The 24,340-nt window shown below is 39.3% G+C and overlaps 1 protein-coding gene across 5 annotated transcripts; it reads right to left on the bottom strand.

Moving 5' to 3' along the window:
- Window positions 1-407: 407 nt before the first annotated feature.
- On the bottom strand, window positions 408-24,071 carry LOC311158516 (Y+L amino acid transporter 2-like). Of its 5 annotated transcripts, none has more exons than XR_014616465.1 (11): window positions 23,423-24,071; window positions 16,619-17,136; window positions 15,105-15,230; window positions 12,347-12,491; window positions 11,381-11,504; window positions 10,546-10,649; window positions 10,173-10,269; window positions 8,999-9,148; window positions 6,599-6,782; window positions 4,715-5,919; window positions 408-2,398 (listed from the first exon to the last, which is right to left on the bottom strand). XR_014616465.1 is itself a non-coding variant. In XM_084213948.1 (11 exons), exons 3-11 carry the CDS (start codon window positions 17,118-17,120, stop codon window positions 5,828-5,830), a joined length of 1,524 nt encoding a protein of 507 aa, XP_084070074.1. In that variant the 5' UTR covers window positions 17,121-17,136; window positions 23,423-23,471; window positions 23,583-24,071; the 3' UTR covers window positions 4,247-5,827. The 5 variants fall into 5 exon arrangements, 4 of the variants coding, with proteins under 4 accessions (XP_084070074.1, XP_084070075.1, XP_084070073.1 ...); XM_084213948.1 differs by lacking the exon at window positions 408-2,398 and having other exon boundaries at window positions 4,247-5,919; window positions 23,423-23,471; window positions 23,583-24,071; XM_084213949.1 differs by lacking the exon at window positions 408-2,398 and having other exon boundaries at window positions 4,247-5,919; window positions 23,583-24,071.
- Between the last annotated feature and the right edge of the window lie 269 nt (window positions 24,072-24,340).

A 24,340-nucleotide genomic window follows, 5' to 3' on the forward strand; every position in this document is an offset into this window, starting at 1 on the left:
AAAGACCATATTTTGACCTGAACACACACTGTGCATTGCAATAGTTCTGAAATAGTTTTGCACATCAGGCATCTGGTTCAGCAGCTTGTCCTTTAACTTATGACCATTAATTTCAAATTTGCCTTTCTTCTGTATCTAAATTACTCTTTGCACTTCTACATAGAGGAAGGATTTATTACAGTTTTAAACCAGTATACGCTGTTTTCCTTTTTTTTTCCTCCCTCTGTCTCGGCATGTAGGTAGAATGTTCTCAAACATCAGGCAGGTTTTCTTCCAGTGTAAACTCTTCTTGCCCTCCCTCCCTCCAGCAGGTGTGGCTAGTAAGAGCTTGAGACAAGAGATGCGGGACTTCAGGTTGCTCTTCAAAATGCTGTTTATTGTATCCAAGATGTTAAAACAGTCCAGGGCCATGGGTGACAGAGCCTGTGTCTACAGCTCTCAGCTCCAGCTGTAGACAAGCCTAAAGACCCTTTTGTTTTGGCTACAATGTATTATATACTGAGCATCTCGTACATAAGAACCATTCAATATCTTTACTATTACCTATAGCCTATCATAACTACTATCATTACCATATTATGGCTAATATTATCCAATCACATGAGTTAGTATGTTACAGTTTAAGCTTAAAGTTGTTTTTCAATTTTTCTTGCAGTGGCACATTTTTAGACCTTTTTTCTACTTGCCTCATTGACATGTCTTGTTTGCCTGTGGTATCTTTCTGCTTGGTAAAAACATCCTTTTGTTTGTGGTCAGCTTATCCTTTGCTCTAAGTCATAAAATCTCTTTCCAACTTGACATAACCTTTGTTTTCTTAGTTAGCCAGTAAGGCTGGCTCAGCAGTTGTAAATTTAGACATCTATTGTTCTTCTATATCAAAACTTGCTTCCATCTCTATTTCATTCTCAGATTCTACATTCAGAGATCTTTCTGCCAAGCATACATATCTGTGAAACCTTCTTGTCAAACTTTCATCCTTCCCAACATCTCCCCTGTTCTGATGAACAACAAAGATGCTAGAAACTGTCTTATTCATCATTCTCTGCAAACATTGAAGTGCGAGGGCACCACTACTATAATTATAATTATTACCACTAACACAATCAAGCCTACTTTACAAAGTTCCTTCAGCCAAGGTGCAAAGCTCCAACCATCAGTCTAGCCAAGATGTTTCATCTGTTGGAATTTGGTTAGCTAAATCTCCTAAGTTTTGCAGCTGTTTATGAATAGAAGTAGAATGATCAGACGAGTTCATAAAACACAATCCTTTAAAATCTTCACAGCCATGCCCATGTGCTAGTAAAAGAAAGTCAACAGCAGCTTTATTTTGTAAAGTGGCATGTCTGACTGCCTCTTCATCTGTCAGCAGATCACTAATCATAGCAGGCTGGCATTTACTTTACTGAGCCAACACCCTAATTTGTTTAACTGTTTCAGTACAATTGAGGAACTTTGCTGAGGCAAAAAAATGCTTCTAACAACCGATTTTCCAGAGTTCCAAAGGTGAAAATCATTATTGCTATTGCCCTTATAATGATGCCCTAAGGAAAATCATATTTTTCTATTTTTCTTTTTGATTGCTTTTTTGACAATGTGAGCAATTATTGTAAGCTGTCCCAGGGCACAAGGGCCACCGTCTAGTTTTGAGGGAATACCTTGCCAAGCTCTGTCTCCACAGATGAGCCAAATTCCTTTAGGAAATCAACTTGGAAGTTTGTTAAAACGATCTGTGTGAGGTAAATCACATGTAAGAAGCTTAGTTTGATGACACCAAGAAGTCATATTACTATAGACTGGGTGATAAGGAGTAACATTTAGATGAGGGCCGTTTTTCCCACAAAATGAAACAAGTAACAAGTGTCTATAGTTAATGAGCCTAAAAATTCTAATTTGTGAATGTCAGATTTATCAACTTTATAGTTATCAATATAAATTTGGTGTCTCAGGCTGGGAGTTGGGGAAATGTGATGATTGTCATATGGCCAATATTTATCAAAAGTGACATTATTAAAAGTTTCTAGGAAAGGCACTCCAACCAAACAAGTTGAAAAAGATTTATCAGGGGATTGTGTTGGATAAGCAGTTGGTGTTGGAGCCTGCGGACTTGGCTGAAGAAACCCAAACATTCATCTTTGGTTGAGTAACAGGTAAAGCTTCACTGTAAAAATAAAAACAAAAGGGTAAAAGCTGCATGCACCCACGCAAATAATAATAATACAAGTCCATTATGTTCTTGAACCATTTCTGGCAGACAATTTCCTCTGGGTGATTCTGCTAGTTCACATTTGGGTGCTGGTTTCTTGGCTTCCACTCACAGGGTCACTGGCTGATGTGGAAGCATCCACAGGCTTTGATGGGTGCTTCACGTTTTTTGCTGGTAGCCACTTGAGTCCTGTATCTGTAGAAATACATGCAAAACCCTTGCCCCATGTTATAAGATCATATGGTCCTTCTATTTGTCCTGATTCTAGATTTTTAATTATACCTGGGGTGTGCTCTTTCAGTTTTGCTTTTTTGTTGTCATGAAATGTCTGTAAATGGGGAGATCAGGCTCTTCTGCAGAGCTATTCAAAAAGTTATAAACATACAAAACTTTATTCAATCTCCTTTGAGGTGTATCCTGGGCTCCCCCCCCACCCCCCTTTCTGTTGATCTAAAATGTGTTTTAGAGTTTGATGTGTCCTTTCTACCATTCCCTGGCTTGTGGGAGAGTAGGGAATACCAAATGTATGGTGAACACCCCAGTCATTTAAAAATGTGGCCAATTCTTGTGAAGCATATGAAGGACAATTATCAGTTTTGATTTCTTGAGGGACACCTAATGAGGAAACTGCTTGTGAAAAATGCTGGCAAACATGCTTGGCTGTTTGTCCCATATGTACAGAAGCAAAAACTGCTTTTGAGAATGTGTAAATAGAGACATGGTTAGTTTTAAATTTCCCAAAAGAAGAGTACTTTGTGATATCTGTTTGCCACTTTTGCAAACTTTCCAACCCTCTTGGGTTGGTTGCTCCTGTAGAAGGGATAGGTTGGACAAGCTGGCAGTCAGGGCAAGCCCATATAATGGCTTGTGCTTGCTCTAGAGAAATGTGAAAATCTCATCTGAGTGCCTCTGCATTTTGGTGAAAAAAGGCATGACTCAATTTAGCTTGTTCAACAATGTTAGGCAAAGGAGCTGTGGGAAGCATTGAAGAGGAATCTTCAGTGTCTCCTGCAGTTCCCTCACCACATGCTGCTGATGCCAATGCATCAGCTCGTGCATTCCCTTCTGCCATAAATCCTGGGAGACTAGAGTGAGCTCTAATGTGAGCAACAAAGTAAGGATTAGTTCTGTGTAAAAAAATTTGATAAAGACAGGTGAGCCAAAGACACGAGTTGTCATTGCTAACATCTTTTAAAACAGACCCTTCAATTCTCTTCACAATGTTAGCGACATATGATGAATCAGTGACTAGGTTAAAAGGCTCTGGAAAGTGCTGAAATGCTCTTACCACTGTTACCAATTCAACAATCTGAGGAAAACCTTTGACTTTTTGAACATCTTGTTCCCAGGATTTAGTATTTTTATTTTGCCATGTAACTACTGAATTGTCTGTTTGTCCTGACCCATCAGTGAAGAGATGCTAAAGGTTCTTCCCTGATAAGAGGTTTCTCTTTGTAGCATAATTTAGCTTTGAACAATTTGTGTGCTGCATAATGAATGGAGCAAACACCTGGAAAATCTAACAAAGCATACAGTAAATCTTCTGACTTTTGCATGGCCCAATCAAAATAGGATTTAATTATAGGTAAATAGATGATTGTAAATTCACAACCTGCAATAGAAAGAAGCCTTGCTCTGCCTTTGATGACGATTTGAGAAATCATCTCTAAAGATGTAGAACTTGTCTTTGGTGACCCATAAAAAAGAAAAACCCATTCAATTATCAACAAAGGATCATTTTGAGAGGAGTCCCATTGAAAGATGAGGCCATACAGTCTCAGTGTTTCTCCTAAAACTGCAAGGAAAAAAGGTTTATCTGGAACATAGTGATGTGCTTGTCTATTTTGCAGGGCATCAATAATTTTCCCTAAAGCCTTGCAAGCTTCAGGTGTAAGAGATCTGGGGGATGATTTGGTGGGCTTCTTGCTGGCGGCAGCGACCTGGTTAAAAGATCTCCTCCAGTCATGGGGGGAAGCCCTGGGATTATTTGGAAACCAATCTGCTTGTTTTTCGGGGTTTATTTGTGTTGAATTTAAGGGATCCCCCTCATCCTCTGAGGTAGAGTAGCTTTTAGTTTAGTCTGCCTCTCTTACTGCAGCCACAGTTGCTGTTTTCTTGTCCCTCTTCTTCCTCCCCCCTCTTGCGGCTGGAGAGGAGGCAAGGAGGGAAGCAGTGGGGAGGGTTCAGGTGGAATGATGGGGGGAAAGGGCACTGCAGTGAGGGTCTCCCAGCAAAGATTTCTACAAGCACGTGGCAAGTGGGCAGTAGATCTGCTGCAGTTTTGTTGTGGTGAGAAATAGCACTGAATAATTTGAACTGCAGGGAGTCCCAAAAGTCTCTGGTAAAGACAGCCGTAGAACTGGCATTTGGGAAGTTGACCTCAGTCCATGGTAGAAGATTTTTAAGCTCTTGTAATTTACTTGGACTGGATTTAATTAAAGACTTTAAATGCTGATACACATCTCTCTGATCGGCAGACACATTCTGCCCCACTGACTCCCTGGTGCTCACCTGCTGTCCTCCTTGCAGCAGGCGCTGTGCGTGGAGCTCCGATCCAGGAACTGTCCAGCAGCAATGCCTGTCCCGGCCCCGGTCGCCTTCCTTTCAGGTGCCTGTTCCTCCTTCTGGGCACTTCCTTCTGAGTTCACCAGGTGGTCTCTTACTGCTCAAAGTCTGAGTTTGCCTACTAAAATGTGTGCGCCATTAGTAAGAGCCTGAGATGAGAGATGCAGGACTCCAAGCGGCTCTTCAAAATGCTGTTTATTGTATACGAGATTTTAAAGCAATCTTGGGTTGTGGGTGACAGAGCCACACCTACAGCTGTCAGCTCCAGCTATAGACAACCCTTTAGTTTTGGTTACATTACATTATATATTTTTCTTGGCTGAGCATCTTAATACATAACCAATCAATACCTTTATTATTACCTATAGCCTATCATAACTACTATCATTACCATATTATGGTCAATACTATCCAATCACATGAGTTAATATGTTACAGTTTAACCTTAAAGTTGTTTTTCAGTTTTCTTGCAGCAGAAAATTCCTAGACCTTTTTTCTACTTGCCACATCGGCATGCTTGTTTGCCTGTGGTACCTTTCTGCTTTTCCTAAGACCTCTTTCTGCTTAGTAAAAACATCTTTTTGTTTGTGGTCAACATATCCTTTGCTCTAGTCATAAAACCCCCTTCCAACTCAACCTTTGCTTTCTTAGTTGTCCAGTGACAACTGGCTCAGCAGTTGTAAATTTAGACATCTATTGTTCTTCTATATCAAAACTTGCTTCCATCTCTATTTCATTCTCAGATTCTACATTCAAAGAGCTTTCTGCCAAGCATACATATCTGTGAAACCTTCTTGTCAAACTTTCATCCTTTCCAACAAAGTGCTTTATAGTTTCAACATGTTACATGATGACTCACTATTGACAAACAGAATTTTAAAAAGAAATCCTGGAAAACAGACTGTTTTATAAAACCATCACAACTTAACTGACATCAAACTGATGCACAGTACAGTGGTTAATGCTCTGGTATGAGTGAACATATGGGGAGAACTCCAGATGATAAAAATTGTTCCAGATAGGAGATGTCAAGGCACAGTTCTCAATGTTGAGGCAACTCTATTTAGTCTTAGCTGCTGTGGGTTCCACATCTATGTCCAGGTCTGACAGAGCACAGTAGAAGAGCATCTGTATATACTTCGTTGTTGTAGCTGTACTGGCAAAAATGTGTGACAGAAATTGAAATATATCTTAGACATACATCTGGAGTTTGAGGATTTGAAAACACTACGCAGATATTAGAAAAATCTTGAAACACTTTAATCAATAGAATTAAGCATAAGTTATAAATAGCTAAAGGCAAAAGAAGCCAATAATTAAACTGAAATTCTTGTTTAATCAGATCTTCATCAACATTTTCATTGAATTGATAGCTGAATTCAAAGTATAATAAATAAAAATATTAAAGATTTGCTTTTCAAGACTGCCTGAATTTGAGGACTGGCAACTACTCTTCAAGCCAATTATTTAATTGTTTCTGAAAATCTGTGGACTCCTCTGATTTAGATTGTTCCATTCCTTGGATGGAAAGTGAAGCAAAGATGTTCTGGTATTTCTGCCTTCAAGGGTATTAAAAAGTTTAGGTTTAATATTCACAATCCTACGTGGCTTTTATTGAGCCAACATAGTTATGACACCTACATATTGGACAGTTTTGTATAGGTAAGCATGGTTTTGTTTTTAGGACCATGTGATAAAGCAGATGATCTCAGACATGCCACGTATCAAAGCATAGCAAAACTTCATATAAATAAGGATTTTAGGAAAAATTATTCTTTCCTCTTTCTGACTAAGGTTTTGACATGGTGACTGGGACATGATGTTGCTTACCAGAGAGCCAAAGTAGACATTTAGGTCGTTTTTCAGCTGGCAGATAGACTCCCAAATAATATGCAGGAATGCCTGAGAGGGCAATACCAACGCCAATAAGGGAATTGATTGTGTCACTGTAGAGAGGCACTATAATCAGGAATAGGGAACACAAACAATATACTATAGGGAAGAAGAGGCTAAGCTGTGAAGACAAAAAAAAAAAATACAGCATTTGTTAAAAGATGCAACAAACACTCTATTGTAAAAATTCAGGCTTTGTAGATTAAAATTAGACATGTCAATAATAAAAATATGTACTGAATCTTTTTGACTGCTTACAGTCAGCATAATTTATTAACTTCAGTGTATACACTGCTGAGAGCCTCTTATTTGGTATGCATCTGAGCATCTATTTTATTTTTTCAGGCCTGCATAAACTCAGTTCCTTTACAATTAGTAAAAGGTCAACCTTTGAAAGAAGCTCTTTAAGTAATGGGTAGCTTTCTCTACCAGCTTCAGTTCAGAATTGTTTCATGTAGTTTTGGTTGGGAACTACCTCTCCAGACCTTCAATTACCATCTTGATGTTGTAGAACTAATGGACTGATTCACAACCCTCATTTGTGGGCACTTAACAAATATCATATGACAAATAAGGAAAGTTGGGCCGCGAAGGTGATAAGAAAACTAGAGCACCTTGTCTATGACAGCAGGCTGAAAGTTGGGGCTGTTCAGCCAAGAGAAGAAAAGGTTGCATGGACACCTCACAGCAACCTTCCAGGGTCTTAAGGGTGCCTACAGGGAAGCTGGAGAGGGATTTCTCATCAGGAACTGTAGTGATAGGGTAGGGAATAATGGGTACAAACTGAAAGAGGAGAAATTTAGGTTAAGTATTAGGAAGAAATTCTCCACTGTGAAAGTAGGGAGATGCTGGAACAGGTTACCCAGGGATGTTGTGGATACCCAGTAGTTCAAGGCTAGGTTGGATAAATCCTTGAGTGGAAATTGTCCCTGCCTGTGACAGGGATGGCTAGGACTAGGTGATCTTTAAGGTCCCTTCCAAACCTTGACATTTTATCATTTTATGAAAGTCTCAAAAACCTCTTTATGAATTTTTTTTCACTAATTTTTTTTACTGTCTCTAGTAGTGAGACTTCTCAAGGGTCCAGGAGTTGACATTTGAATTCCAATTGAAATTGGTGAGAGTGTACGGGTATAAATACTATTTTTAATCTTATGAAGGTTAAAAATGTAAGCTGATGAAAACCAACTGCTACATTTCAGAAAAGGAAATGGTGTGTGTGGAGTTGTGGTGTTGACTAAGCTGGCAAATGCTGACAGGAATTAAACAGTCTTTGTGTAAAATCTGACTGTAATCCTTAGTAGAGTCAGAGGCAAAATTGCCAATAAGGCAAGATTTAATCTTTATCTTCCACATATTTTGTGGGAAAGTTTGGAAATTGAGTGTGAACATGCTTCAGGAAAATTTGGTCTGCTGTGGAAAATTGGGAAGGTTTCTAGCAGGAGGTGCTTAGAATATTTTATGCCTTTGTTTGAAATTTTAAAAATTAATCAGGACGTGACACTTAAATGGAAACAAAAATGTGTTTGTGAAAATGATGCAAGAGTTTAGGAAGAGAGATTGACAAAGAAGAAATATTTCGGGGGTGTTAATTTGTAATTCTCTTGATTTTTACTGCATCACTGCAGAGCCAAAATGCAGGTCACGGAGCCAACAAACAGGAGCCAGTGCATGGTTTTGTGTGCCTGCTGTGTGTTTCCATCCTTGCTTCCTGCACAATCACTGGATTAAAACTAGAAACAGGTTTTAGGCACACTTTGTTTCTGTGCAGTCTCCCTTGTCTAACTGATAGTCAAATGCTCTTCTAAGTCAATCATTAAACTTGCATTTTACTGTCTATGACCACTACGCAGTGGGAGGGGAGCATTCAAAATATATTTGATAATTTAAGCTAACTTCTGTGTGGGCAGAATTGTGGGCATTTATGGGCTTTGGAAGGATTTTACTGTGTTTGTTAAATCATATAGGTTTGACTAGAATGTTAACCTCTCTGGAGCCTCCATCACCAGCTCTGCTGAGGTCTGCTATTCTTCCAGGAAGGGCTAAAAACCCCAGGCATTTATTTATTCCTTATTTGTTTTGAAACAAAAATTATTATAAGTCTGAATGAAAGAAGAATAAATGGTGTATATAATTTCAATCTCACAGCAAAGCTACCAGAACAGATGTTCCTGTGGACTCTAACGGGTTTTGCTCCCTCATCTTGTATTTTGAAAGAATTTCTATGCCTAATAATCTATAATATTAACTGGTACTGTTATGGTTGTGATATTAAAGGTCATATAAACACTTGCATTAGCTGGCTTTTAGAGCTTTCTTCCTGACTTTTTTACTTACTTTAACAGGCCGTGGTCTATGTGGCTGAGTGTATCTCAGATATATTAGTCCTGCAATAGATAGACCCACAAAGAGCCAGTAGTTGAAGCAGTAGTAATTAATAAGGAGGAAAACATCTTCCACAAGGAGATAAAGCAAAGTCATTAAGGCCTAGAGATAATAAAAACAAAGACTTTTTATTATGAAAATAAAGACAGAGTGAAATTATAAACTGACCTGTTTCCAGCCTATTTGTATGAGCTTAGGATTTAAGTCCACTCATAAATTGAGACCATTAGAGCAAATTCTGTGCCCTGCAGGTGTGCTATACTGCCTGCACAGAAGGACCTAAACCACCAGGAATTCAAAGTCTATTTTAACCAATGAGCAGAAAAGCTTCCACTTTCCACATGAAAAATGTGAATGGTGGCATATTGAGAGAGTGTAAATCAACTTGCTAGTGCAAACAGAGTCCCTGTGAGAAGAGTCTTCATAATGAGATTATAATTTTTAGTAAATTACTGGATGTCAAGTAGGATGAGTATGATAATCAATTCATAAAGAATATGTAACACAGGGCAATGGCAGACACCAAATAAAATGCATGCACAAATACATGGATTATTTATGAAAATAATTTCCAGTAATTCCATAACCTATGGTTCCCCAATTTTGTGTCACAAGATCTCATTTGTATAGTGACAGCAGAAAAAAAATTAACAGGGCTTTAGGCATCCAGTGGTAGGAATTTAATTTTAAGAGCTTTGTCACTGCTGTTATAACTACAGTTGTAGAACATCAGCTTACGGCAGGGTCAAAGAGATGTTCCTGACACATTCTCCTCCAGTGACACTTTAACAGCTCACATTAAAGACATACACAGCTCTTGTCTTTACCATTGCATCTTTAGCCATTCTCTGTTTTCTCAGCAATGCTGTTGTACTTCTCACTAATATTATTTGGACAGCATATGAACAAATCAAGCCATTCTCTTTGCACTGAAAAAAACCCCTCTATCAGACAAAATAACACCACTCCCACCCCCTCAATGAGTTTTAGAAGAGTTGTAGGCATATGCAGAGGATGTCTCCAGGGCAGGAGAAGTCTGTGAGAAGCCCAGGGCAGAGCAGAGATGCTTTCCCCAAGGTGCAAAGGCCAGCTGCCCAGCCAGGCAGGAGGCTGGGGTGTCACTTACGTTGAACAGGAGAGCAGGGACTGGTGTGAAGCACTTCACGTGAATCAAGCTCAGACTGACAGGGAGGTGTCCTTCCCTGGCTCCAACATAGAAAAGCCTAAAAAAAAGACTAAGGAAATTCAGCGACAGGAATAGCTTTTTGCTTCCTGACAAAGCAAAGAAACAATTCTTTCATTATTATGTTGTAAGTACTGCTCTCTTCTTACGTGGCTTTAGTTTATCAAATGGTGCTAATCATGAGAAGACATCTGTTTGTGACAATACCTCCATCGTAAATGTATGACTTGACATGGCAAAAATTACCCAACAGTAGTAAAGAATGCAGATTATTAATTCCTTTTAAATTATTTAAAATAAATCTTCTATTTCATACCGAGATGCTGCAATAATTGATGAGTTTAAGCCACTATAGCAAGACATGGCCACTGCTATAGGAATTATCCACTTGGCATGACTAAGGGTTTCACCTGCAAATGTCTGTAACAGAAAAAAAATAATGGTGAGGTCTACTATGTTAGGCATATGGATAATTCTGAGAAACTCTCATGAAAACACATTATCCCAAATGTAGTGTCATAGCCCATGCTTTTTGATGACACCCAATAATGACTTAGGGAATTAGAATTTGGAAAAGCTGTTCAGCATCAAAATAAAATTGGCAGATACATTAAAAAATATTTAAAAAAAAATCTAAGCCTAGATTAATTCAGTGATGGAAAAGAGGATGATGTATTGGCTTTAAAGTATTCTGAAAAATCTCAACTGTAGTAATCCATGAATTATAATTTTATTTCTGTATAAAATATTAATAAGGTTTTAAAAAACATTTCAGTGCCCACTTCTTCACTGAAAATATTGCTGTGGTTGTGCAGCGTTAAACATGACATACTGTACATTAGAATGATAACAAAAACCCCTGGTTCTCCAACCACCCAGACTTTCTATAGCCCCTTGGTCCTGATCCTGGCAAAAGCATCTTTCCTATGATGTAGTGTTAAGAGCAGGATTTAAAGAGTATACAAGACAATTTGTCAAGAGCATTTTTATTGGATATATTCTTGACATGCACCTTCTAATATAGTGGTACTCTTACATGAAAAAAATGTTTTAAGCAGCCTTCAGCATGACAGCATTTCAGCTGTTTGCCAAGGATGCTACCTGAAATTTTCTTGTAGTGTCTTTTGTTTGGGCTATGTTCCACAACTTACCACAGCCACCGCATCACTTGTGAGGAGAGCTGACATGTCCAACACTACATAGTAAGCTATATTAGTCAATAAGTAAATAATAGCTACAATGGGCATTGAAATTGCAATAGAAAGAGGTAGGTTCCTGCAAAAGGAAAATGGAAAAATTATTCCATGTTATTTAAATGAGAAATAAGTAAATAGAAGATTGTTCCCAGAATGGATACCTCCATCATGTCTTGCAATCCATCGTTTTGAATCATGGGGTTACAAAACAACATGCAGCCATGCGTGAAACAATGCCATGAAAAGCTTAGTTTGTTGCTTGTGTGTCTGTCACAAGTTTAAAAAAAACCCCTTAAAACACTCATACATGTAAATTTAATACACTGTCTGTTATATGCAGCAATCTAAGAGAGCTCTGACACAATGATATTTAAGTGCAGACTTAGGTATTTCCTTGACTGTGGCACTTTTTTCCTGGCTCAAAACCTATGCATGTCCCAAGACCAGAGGGACTATATCACCTTGAGTGGCTGACTCAAGCCAACTCCTACAGGGCTGAAGGGAGGAGATGATATTTGCCCATAAAAAATAATGCTGAAGATCACACCATAAAGGCCATAAATCTGACACAGTCTTACTCTAGTGGTGGCAAAAAATGTCTTGGAAAAATAATTCTGCGTAACTGAAAAGATGCAGGGAATTTTAGAGGGCTAGATGCACCTTTGCTTTTCCTTGCTTCCAGCAGGGATTTGTTCTTCTTCTTTAAAAATTGTAGTCTGAGGTGGAAGATGTAAAATACACATATACAGGCAAATGATTCATTAGTGTGATATAACTGATAAATGAGCACAATCATCAGAAAGAGTTCTCCTACTTACTCCTTCATTTGAAGAGAAAACAATTTGACTAATCAGAAACAAATACAGAGCTGCTTGTCCTGCCATCACCTGTCAGCGGTTCAAAGGAAAAGCCTGTGTTTACCTCTCAGGATTCTGCATTTCCTCGGTGACATAGTTGAGCGTGTCCCATCCTGAGTAGGAGAAGAGGGCAGAGTAGAGAGCCAGGGCAATCATCCCTGGGTTTGTTGCTGAGCCCTCAAACGGAGCTCTCAGGTTTTCGGTTTCCCCTGTACAAATGGCAGGTGCCAATTGCCTGTTACATTTCAACCATTGCAACTTTGAAGGGCACTACACCTGAAGTGCCAGCTAGCCAAAAGGAAACAACGCCCCACTGCACCCAGGTTTCATTATTGTATCTAAAACTGCACAGCTTACATTTTTAATTAACAAACTAGAGAGTTTCAGTCAGATGTTCAGACAGCTACACTTGCACAGGAGGAAAACAGAACATTTTCACCTTTGTTATTTGGATGTGACTTTTGTAACTCTACCAGAATTCACAGAGTCCTCTCCTGACATTACTGCTGGCTCTACCAGAGGAGGGGGCCATACCAAGGGCAGGCAGCACCGTGTCAGCCAGGGTGAGGCACTTGGCAAACCCAGTTTCAATTCCTGGATCTGTCTCTTATTTCTTCCTAACTGCTGTGCTTTTTTTTTCTTTCACCAGATGAATTAGTGGCCACCAGAGGGGGACCTCCTTTAGTTTTCAGTGGCATGCTCTGACCCGCAAGGGTGTTCCCCAAACTGAGATGAGGTTAAAAATCTTTCCTTTAGAAATTCTGCTTTAGTTAAGCTCCATCGGTTGAGATGACAACCCTCAGGATGCTGCAGAATAGGCCAAATGTCAGTGAAACTGCACAAGCCTTCACTGCCATGCTGGAAAGGGGAAGAAAGGCCTTACTGAGATTGCAGAAGGAAAGTCTATCTAATGAAAATGGAAGTGGGTTAAGTATTAAGAGAAGACAGAAACATGCTAAAACCTCAATTAGGAAAGAAAATAATGTCTTTTTTTTTTAATGAAAGCACTGATTCAACTAAGGAGTTTATAGATGCTACAAAAGCAATTCAGTCGTTGAAGAGCAGGAGACCCTTTGAACCAAAGAAGAGAAGCTATGAGTTGTACATATACTTTGGAAAAGAAAATGGTTGGAAGGTAAAAGAAAGAAAAATCCAAAATGTTTAAGAAAAGTTGTAATTTTTTTTTGTTTTGTTTGTAAAGACAGCTCATATTCAAAATCAGATCTATTTACAGTCCTTTAACACAAGAAGGGTATCCAAGCACATCAGAAAGAATATGGCAGGGGCTAAAACATCATAACTGTTCTTTTCATTAAAACAGCTGCTGAGTTTAGAAGGGTCATTGACCTGATCACAGCTTCCTCCAGAAATCTACATCATTCCTCCTCCCAGTCTTCCTCATATTTAATTGCTGGGTTCTGCTTAACCAAAGCAGAGATGAGACCTTTACTACCAGTAAAAGCTCTCAGCATTTTGTGTGCTTCACCATGTTCCCATTGTGCTTCCACCCTCCCTGAGCCCAGAGAGCAATGCAGAGAAAACAAAATGGGCAGGATGTGGGACCAGAGGGAGCAGCCCCTGGATCCAGCAGCACACCAGTGAGCAGGAGGGGAGGCAATTCTGAAGGAGGCAATTTGAAAGCAGGGGCAGTGCTGCTACAGAGGTGACATCACAGAATCACACTTTTGCAAAACTGCAGCAGTTTTATGAGGGGAACTTCTCCTTCATGCAACTGTGAGCCTTAAGCAATGCTTCTTCTCTGAATCTTCACATCTCTGCCCTTAGGGCTGGGTTTGGTTGTCCAGGTTCCTTTAGACTTCAACCAGCTGGTGACAACTGACATGCAGAGATAATGGCTAAACAAGAAAGCTTTCCCAAAGCCTAATGTAGCTTTACAGTGTAACAGCTGATGCAACTGCAGCCAAGGAAAGGAGGAGGCCAGCAAACATGGAAAAGAAAGCATGCTTGTTAGGTTTTATAAGCTAATTTATCAGGAGAAAAAGATAATTCCTAAACTGAAGAGGGAAAACCACCTTATTTCAATGGAATAAAGATAAAGGCTATGCAATTCAAGAATTTCAAAGCAAATGAAAATGTAAAAACCTTAGTAATCTAAGCAGCAGGGCTAGAACTAGAGGAGAATTCACTGTACCAGAGGCCAAAATTAATAAACTCAAATCTATTGCTATATGCAAAGCTGTGAGGTAGCTCCAGAATAAACTGCTCTCCAGCTTTGCAGTGTGTTCAGTTCAGTCCAGCTATTGCTGCTGGGAGGTGGCTCATCTGCCCTGTGATGCCTTACAGTGACACCATGCCACAGTGATTCACAGAACTGCACTGTTACAGCCTCCTCCTCTGCCTCTAGGAACAAACACGCCCTCCCACAAATCCCACCGTGATTTACCCTCTCTGCTCCTCTCTGGGCAGGGTGCTGTGGCTGGGACTGGTGCCGGGGGGGGTGAGAATGATGGTGGGGGGAGCTGTGAGGAGCAATGCAATTTTTGTTTCCCTGTCCTGTTATAGGACAGGTAGTAATTCATGAGTCAGACACCAAGGCTGACTTGAACTAGTCAGCAGTAAAGTGATGTTAATTCATCTGCTATTTGCTGTTCAGACCAAGCAGCACAGGACTCGGCCTGAATAATTAACCCCCTATTGCTTAACAAGCCATAAAATACATCTGATCTTCCTATGGCAGACTTTTTTTTTTCCAGAATAAACAACACTTCATATGTGAGTCTTAAAGATCTCCCTACATGGATTTTGAAATCATCATATATGATTCATTTAACAGAATTTAGGTAAATGAAAATTATTCTTACCTTTGCCAATTTTGTAAAGGCCCACGGATATCACCAAGATAAGAGCCATGACTTTTGCATATGTGAAAATATCTTGTACACGGGTACCCCACTTCACATTAACACAGTTAATAAATGTTAAGGAACCTGCAGAGAAAAAGAATATGCATGAAAGGAGCGCTGGATGTTTAACATCACTTAAGTCGTATTTCAAACCCATCTCTCCAGATACCACTACTCTTTCAAGGAGTAAAACTGAATCAAATTTCACCACTTCAGAACCACCCAGCTTTAGTAAAATGAAATACCTGGTTTAAAATTTACACAATGGTTTTCTGTTTTCGTGACAGTGGGTAAGACAAAACACATCAATTTTTGAACTTTAGGACTAGCTCCTTCTCCTTTTAAAAAATATTTAAAATTTATTAAGCTCAACAAGACCTATTTACATACAAATGATAGTATTTCTTTATATCCTATATATCAAAAATTTCTTTCTGCCGAGTTAAGCTCTAGTTTTGGTACAGAATAAGGACAGGTTCTGCACAGTTTGCATGCTGTGAGAAGATACTGAATTGAGCCAGGCCAGTGTGCTATTACTCTGTGCTCATGGCTTAGAAGTTGTGTCATTCACATTTTGGCCCTGAGTCTGAAGATTGCATAGCACTTACTTAGAGAATCCTCTCAAGTCCCAGTTTTGACAGAACCTAACAAAAATACTAGTTGGTTGCAGAGAGCAGGTGGGATCAAACAATTTTCCTTTTCTCCTTTTGCCATATTCTCTGCAGTCAGGCTTGTCCCTCGGCTGGCAGCAGGTCCAGCCAGGGGCTGAGCCATGTGCCTGTCTGCTCTCACTCTAGCACACACAGGGCAACACAGGCAACTTCTCCCTCTTGCAATCCCATGATTAAAAGCAGAGATAGATGAGGAAAGGTGATGGTGTGCATTGGTACCAGGTATGAAGCCCAGCTGCTGGAGAACAGAGCAGAACAAATGTGGCATGGTCACCTAGAGTGCTCTCAAGCATAGATCAAAGTGGGCTTTTTCTTATCTAGAAGTCTTGTTGGTCTTTGCTTCTGTTTCCTTGACCTGCCTATAATCCATACTTCAGTTTTGAAAGGAAGAAAAAAGGTTTTGTAATTCTCAAAATGAAAATAATTTAGTAATCATTCTTTATAATAAGGGCACTAGCATGCATCCGCACATGCTCAAAGAAATTCTTGCCTTCATTTTCATAAATTAATCTGTGCATGTGACAGTGTCCTATCAGCCAGTTAGGCCAGTGAACCATAGATATGCATGCACTTTTAATCATCAGCCACAATTTTTCTCTGCTAATTGTTGTAATTCTCCTCTCCCCTCTAGTAATACCAGCTCCAAACAAAATACATCTGAATAAAAGATTATTAGTTCCTAAGAACATGCTTTTGATAGATAATAATTATTTTCACAGAATGCAAAGAAATAGAAATTTAGAAAAACCTTCTCTGACCACGTACAATTGCAGTTCTTAACTTCTAGCAACCACTACTTACATATACAGGCAGCTGCAATCAACCTGACTGCATCATACGGTGGCTCACAGTGGGGGAAAATGGGCTGAACGATGTAGTTAGCAAATGTGATTGCTATCACTGCCTGAGTTGTTGGTTCGATAATTAGCAAGGAAGACCAGAGTCTGATGAAGGCCACAAAGGCCCCAAAAGCCTCCAGAATATAGGCATAACTGCCTCCAGATTTTATGATGGATGTTCCCAGTTCCACGTAACACAAAGCTCCAAACAGGGAAAAAATCCCACCAAGCGCCCAGATGATCAGTGAGAGTCCATAGGAAGCGCTATACATTAAAACACCTCGGGGGGATACAAATATGCCAGAGCCAATCATGTTCCCTACAATTAAAGAAACTCCATTTAGTAATGTGATTTCTTTTTTCATCTGCATTTTTTCACTTGTCTCTGCCATATTGTCCATTTCAGCTTTTGCATTCTCAGTTCTGGACTTTTTATTGCAGCATTTTTGCCAAGGGGTCGGCATCTTCAAATCACGTTACCTGAAAACAAGAGGAGAGAATCTTTTGTAGTGCATGTGGCATCAGAGACATGGATAAGATAACTAACATACAAGGCATAAATGATACAAAGAACAACTATTCTGCCTGATTTTATCTTACAGTTCAGGAACAGCACACTAGTGAAGTTTCTTAGCTTGCATGGTTACTTACTTTTTCAATGCATAAATAAGAGGCCACTGTCTTTGGTTATAGATTCTGAAGCTTTTGTTAACTCTCAGTTCACTATTATTATTTGTCTTGAATTGTAATTCTATGTTACGTTATTGAAAATATTTTAAGGAAGAAGGAGACACTGTATCCCTGGAAACACGTTCTAATGCAGCTGGAGTATCTTTTACAAGAATATCTCTTCCTAAAATTTGTTCTTATCCCAGAAAGAATTTTAATTTCATTATTATTTGTTTCATCAAATAACATTCATTTGAAAACTGTTCTGCTGGGGAACACCAGAGAAAAGACAGAAAAAGAGCCTCAAAACCACTAATCTCACAAAATAAATGTTAATATGAGGGTAACAAAAAACTTTTACTGCTGCTAGTGATGAGATCACTGCTACAGTGAATAATGCAGCTTGGTTAGCTATTAACCTCACTTAACTCAGGAGAAGCCACTAACATTCACAGGGACTGAGTCTGGAACACTCTGTCCCTGGAACACTTCTGTGTAAGAGAGTCCAACACAACATGCCTGTAAAAGCATCTCCCTCTGGTGCTCACAGGACGAGATCCAAGCGTGCTGGGAGCTGGGAAGCACAACCTGACTGCCCAGCTCCATGGATCAGTCTGCCTTGTGCACACCTGCACAGCTCTGGGGCTGAGGTCCCTGGGGATGAGGAACCCAGGACTGCAGTGGCTGCTTCAGCTCTTGGGTCCTGCTGATGGATAAGGCCAATTCGACCAATGGCTAATTTTTGGTATTTGTCTCAAAAGACATTTGTTTCTCCTTCCCTTCTCCCCCTCCACACACACTCTGAAGCACTTCTGAAGATAATTTCCTCAAAATCCTATGACCTAGATCCAAGTTCCCTGAGTAGAAAAAAGCTCATCCATGCGACGCTGGCAAAACAAAACCCATTTGGTTACAAATGTTTACACATTAAATTTACACATTACACGTGATTCATACATTTCTGTTGTTAAAACGTGGGTCAATGGCCAGTTTAAAACAACCTGCCCTCCCCAAACTTCCTGAAAGATTTGCTTTCCTTTGTAAAGTGTGGCTGGTTTAGCAACCCTGAATATATTATAATTCTACGTGTTCCTTCTCAGCTTTTTTGATGCAACTCATTTCCCTAATTGATCTAATTTCCTAATTGACCTATTTTCCTCATTTTCCTAGTTGGTAGCGAACAAGGCCTGATTAGTACTAAAAATTAAAAGATGCCAAACTCTCTTTAAAGATTAAATGCTTTTCTCATCCCAATGGCACTTTCTCTAACCACAGGAACATTGTGGGAACACTGGAATAAACTTAAATATTAACTCTTGCCAAAAGTGTCCAAGCATGAATGCAGTCTCCCTTTTGTCTTTTTGGCCTCCTCCTCACACACACAAGTGACTCCTGTAGCTTGTCACATCATCCCTCTATGAATAAAAAGCACCATCCTGTTTTGCAGGGAGAAATTTCATGCATCCCATACACTGTTCATATATCTTCCTTTAAATTCCTGATGAGCCTCCCCTGTTTCCTTCTGTGTGATAGAAAGGAGGAAAAAGTCACCCTCCCCACCCCAAAATACTGGCCAATACTTCCAGAACCTCCTGTCTCCATTTCTGTTCTCGATGGCTACATGAAATATCAGCAGAAACCCCTCCCATGATGGCAGCTGTTTGTAGAGTTCATCCTGATAGTAGCATTCCAAAAATCTGGATATAATTCATATTTAGTCCTTTACTAGCATAGCTGGTTTAAAATGATTGTATGCTTCTTATGCTTGATGTATGATTTTTAATTTTTTTTTTCAGATTCTTAAATGCAAGCTCTGGCTGTGAGCTGAAATGCACAACTATTTCAGTCAGCACAGCTCAGAGGGTGTGGGAATTTAAAATGAAGTTGTTACCCAGGTGATGTTAATGTGGAGCTATGCAAGCAGTGATCAAACCCAGGGGCTATCACTTTTCCTGAAATTAAGTCTCACTGTTAAGTAAGATACAGTTATTTTCCTGTAAAAAAGAACACATCAAGTAATTGGTAGGTGTGGGTAACTTGTGTACATGGTATCAAACCTGAGCTGGGATGTCTAGCACAGATAGCCTGCTAGCTAAAGGAAATTTGATCATTTAAACTGGCAATGCTACTGAAGCCTAGCAGCACTTTTACAATCTGCAGCTTTCATGAGAGCACTAAGGTAAAGTTTAAATTATATTCTTAAGTAGCGCAGTGTTTTGCATATTTTTCTCTAATCTCTTCAGCTTCCAAAAGATTATTTCCAATTTCTAAAAATAGAGCTGTGTAGGGAAGTGTTTCTTCCATAAATAAGTGACTGTGGATGAAATCATTATGAAAGAAAAACAATTAGAAGAAACAGTTCAAAATTCAGTACTTTGAGACATTTCACATTAGCAGAACTTTTCCCTAGACCCTCAAAGAAGTCCACAAATAGGTATGGCCTGAGAATCAAAGGGTAAGAGATTCAGTTTCTGTAACCAAGATGTGCAACTTCACTGTAATTAATTTATATAATCTGAAAGTAGAAATTTTTGAACAAAATTTTTGAACAGCTTCTGCCAGTCCATCTCCACCAAGATAACAGCAGTGTTTCTAGCAGCTTTGACAGCGCACTGATTTCATTCAGTGCCATCACAATGTTGGAGCAGTTACTGATTTCCTTATTCAGGACTATGTCTTTCTTAAATAAACAAGATTCACTGAGTCGTGACTGATGCTTGTTCTCAGCAAAGTTTTTATGCTATTAAGAAAATTAGTGGGATAAAGGAAATAGTCTCCTGTACAGATCTCCCTGTAGAATAGCATAAGAATAATTTTTTTGCCAAGTGTATAAAGAATTTATTGCTTTTACATTCCAGACAGTGATGAAAACTATTTGAGGATATGCCCAGTGTCTGTTGTGTAACTCTCTACCTCATTTATAGCTTCTGCTATTTTTTTCCTACTGAATCTGGTCAATAGTCCTGTCCTACTGTTGTCACTATCACTTCATCCTCATGCCACCATGTCCCCTTTCTGGGACCATCACCATTGCTTCTGCCTCAAACTGGTGTGCCAAGAAGCTTCAGCTGAGAAGCTTGCATGTTCAAGAATGCTTCAATAGCTCTTCTCCATCATTTGGACATTTAGGTCACATTTTGAGGGCGCACATAATCCAAGTGAGAGACAGCAAAAGCTGCTAACTGAGAGAGCTTATGGGGGACAACCATCAGAGCCATAATAAGGTGATTTCTTACAGAGGGGATCTCCAGTTGTAAAATCCTGTATTAAAATAGATGAAAATTATTTAAGATGAATCTTCTAGCATTCAGAGTGGCTTCCTGAGATCAGAAAGTTTTAATTTATGCAGTAATAAAAAAGCTGAGGTTTTTCACATTCTGCTTTAACATGGTTGGGTGTTGTGATGATAAAACTTTATGGCAGCAAAATTACCAGTACAGGCATTTCAGTAGCTCTTGAGTATGAAGTCTGAAGAGCAAAGCATAACAGCTTTCTGATGTTGAGGAAGTTCCTAGCTGTCTTGGTCCCATGGAATGGGACAAGCAGAAGGAGCTACTGGTTTCTGGAATCAATGTGCCAGTGTGCCTCAGGATGACACAGCTGCCAACACTTGCCTCTGCCTTGTGTCAGCAAGTGAGCTCTGCTACACAACTTCAGAACCCTATTTTCATTCAGGTCTTCCTTTTTCTTAGGCACTCTCTCAATAAATAGAGGCAAATTTTCCTCTCAGGGAAAGCAGAACGCCTGGAGAGCCCAGCCAGCCATAATGGCCCTAAATCCTTTGCAGCTTCATGTTTATCTCACAGCTGTATATGCAAAGAGCAACAGAAAGGACCTTGGAGACCAACACACCTGTGAAGTTATAGAAAACAGTAACACCACATACATCCAGGTAATTCTCAAAAGCTCATTTCTTACTTAAGCCACCGCCAAAAGCCATACACAAAATGAAGGAAGAAGGGACAAGTTGATAGCAGATGAAAACTAGGGCTGAAATCAAACACAGCTCTTCCATAAATTACTGTGGGGCTGGTTTGGTAGGGCAGGATTTTCTCAGACACTTCCCATTCTTCAGGGGTCTACATTTCATGAGTGATTGCTTCCTTCTTAAGGAGGTAATTCACCTTTGCCAAATGATTCAGGAAGGCTTGGCCAGGGAAGTGTTTATATACTTCCATAGGAACTTACAGACTTGTGAAGTCTTACAAACAGCTTCCAGAGGGACTGAGGTGCCTCTGTTTGTTAGAGCATTTAGCAATTCTCATCTTTTAATTCAAGAAATATTAGTAAATCAGCAAGGTCTCAGAGATCAATTATTGCTGCCTTCAGCAGATTCCCTTGGAAGCTGAGGGCATTTAGAAAGTCAGCTCCGATGAAAGATGTTGGAACATGCTGACCATCAGATTTACACCCCATTTCATTGTCCTTTCTTTTGGTGAATTTTGTCTACCACCACAAAATTTCTCAATAATGCAAGTGCCACCAATGAACCAGGCAAAGTCAAACCAGCTAAGAAAACTGATAAACTCCCAAAACTTTCTAGTTTCAGTCATAAAATTAGTGAGATTAAAATTTAAAATTAAAATCTAGCACATCTTAATTATGTGTGTATTAGAAATCAATGTGCATGTAGGAAGCAGTTCTAAAAGTCATGAACAATCTCTTATTTTCTCCAACTACATTCTGGCAATTTTCTCCTGCCTGTAGAAGATTGGCCAAAAGTTAAAAAACCCCAAACATATACATTTCTATTAATAGCTATTGGAACATGAAATCAGATGACCAAAATGGGTAGTTCAAACTTCAAAACACTACTACTGAGTATGAGCATCAACAGGTCTCAAAGGGAGTATTCATAACAGATTGTACTGTTGGACATTTCCCAATGAGGAAAGCAAACAAAATAAGATTATGCAGTATGAGGAAACAGCATAAAATAAAATACTCTCAAAAATTATAATACTAAAACCTCAAACAACAGCAACAAAAAATCCACTTTGATCTCATCTGGAGCAAACATTTCTCACTCGATGGTAAACAAGCATATTTCCTTTTGGTTTTCAAATTCTACGTTCATAAAAACATTTCATGAATTATTGCTTCGCATGCTCCAAGTGCGTTGCTAGGGTCATAGAACGCCTTTCCCACAGGAGGGACTTGCTCCACCCCCTGCACTACATTCCCACCCCAAAGCAAAGCACAGAGGAGATTTGAGAGAAAAGCTACCGTAGCACAAATCTAGGGAAAGTATTAAAAAGAGAAGCTAGCAGCTTACCAGAGGGTAGGTGACATGCTTGCTTCCTTTAGCAGAATGGCTGCTGGAATAGAACAGTGCCTCTCTAAGGCTGCTGCTCTAAACAAACACCTCTGTTTTACCAGGATGGGTGAGTTAACACCCATATGAATAGCCTCTTCTCTCACTCTCCCTTTAGCCTTGCCTTACCCGCTATTTTTATTACAGTAGCATGAATATTAAAATCAATGAGAGCTTTCAAGAAAGATCTCAGACTCTCCTGGAATGTGGATTCCCCAAACAGCCAACTGAGGTCATTAGTAGGCAGAGGCAGGCAACTGCTGCTCTCTGTTCCTAAGGAAGTTGTGATAGAAGTAAAACAAAAGGAAAGTTGGGGGGGAAAAAAGATCCTTCATCCATAAGTCACTGAGACCATGAATAACTAATGCAATCTAATTCCTTGTTGCTGATTTAGAAAGCCACAATGGAATTTTTACCAACACTACACAAAGATGTTTATTCTGGCGGCATTACTTGCTAAATCAGAAAGTCTTTCAGAAGGGTAGACTGGCAAAAAGTTGTAAACTGAAATTAATAGGTATTATTTAATTTCAAACAACTAAATGCTTTTCTGGCTTTTTTCCCCCAAATTTTCTTCTAAGTTTAATCTATGCATTGTTAAATATTAATCAATTCAATTATTTTCTTATTCTCAGAATTATAGATCTGTGTCTTTTATAATAATTTATGACATGATGCATGAGACACAAAACAGGCTGATCTGGTGTTAAGATCTTACTTTAATTAAATAAGCTTTAAAAAAACCCCCTAGGATAAAGATAAGCAAAGAAAGAAATTATTTACCCAGTGTATTTAGTTAGTCTTCTGAAGTAATAGGTTGTCCTGTGATGTCCTGTAGCAAAGCCAGTATGGTATACAGCATTAATATCTACTGAAACAAGTAAACATCCACAAAATAAAGTCTTCTTGGCAGAGCGAAAAGTTAATAAATGCAAGATTTAACCTGAGATTTCTGTTTTCCGTGAAGAATGATGTACTCATGTGCCAAAGGGCATCTAGAAGGAGCTGATCCAGCAGGTCAAGAGTCTTGTCACTAGAGCTGAGGCACCAGATAAGAGCACTTCATCAGACTGGACCACTAATCCACACAGGAAAGTAAAATATTTGAATCCAAGCACAGATATTCCTCCAACACACCTGAGCAGCCCAACTAGAAAACAAGTAGGAGCACAGAATCGTGTTGCACATTCCATTCTGTAACCCACGGTGACCAAAAGGAATAATGAAAACACAAATCTTTCTTTTACAAGCCAGCGATCCTCCTGCTTCTTCATTTTAAAGTAACATCTTGTATAAACATGCTTCTTGTGGTAGACTGAGAGAGCTATACGGTTAATGTTTACACAGAAATGGCTGAGTTTTTTTGAAACCCTATTCCAAGCAGGTGTAGGACAAATTCTTTGAATAAACAGTTTTCAAGTTGTTTTCTCTATGAAGGATGAGAGCTCTCTGAGTCTGCCTGCATGAAGATTGCACAATTCCAGCTGCCTGCAAGTTTGTGGTTACGTACATTATAATGTAGCAAGAAGCATTTTGGCAATGGGATTGTTTTGCAGGGATGTTGTTCCTTGTTGGACAAACAGAGGCTGAGCCCCATGTTCCTTAATCAGGGCCTCTGATTTTTCTTCTGCCAAAGTAATGTTCACAAATATAGCCTAAATCCCAGAATGTATATTTTCAAGAATGTGTAATAACTTGCAC

Source organism: Fringilla coelebs (assembly GCF_963513975.1).
Source record: "Fringilla coelebs genome assembly, chromosome: 1".
Taxonomy (NCBI): Eukaryota; Metazoa; Chordata; class Aves; order Passeriformes; family Fringillidae; genus Fringilla; species Fringilla coelebs.

Bases quoted from the DNA above. Each gene is read 5' to 3' on its own strand.
- LOC311158516 (XM_084213949.1), bottom strand. From the start codon at position 17,120: ATGCCGACCCCTTGGCAAAAATGCTGCAATAAAAAGTCCAGAACTGAG. The intron at 9,149-10,172 runs GTAAGTGACACC...TATTATCTCTAG, and splicing joins TCCCTGCTCTCCTGTTCAAC to GCCTTAATGACTTTGCTTTA. The intron at 5,920-6,598 runs GTAAGCAACATC...TTGCCAGTACAG, and splicing joins ATGTCTACTTTGGCTCTCTG to CTACAACAACGAAGTATATA.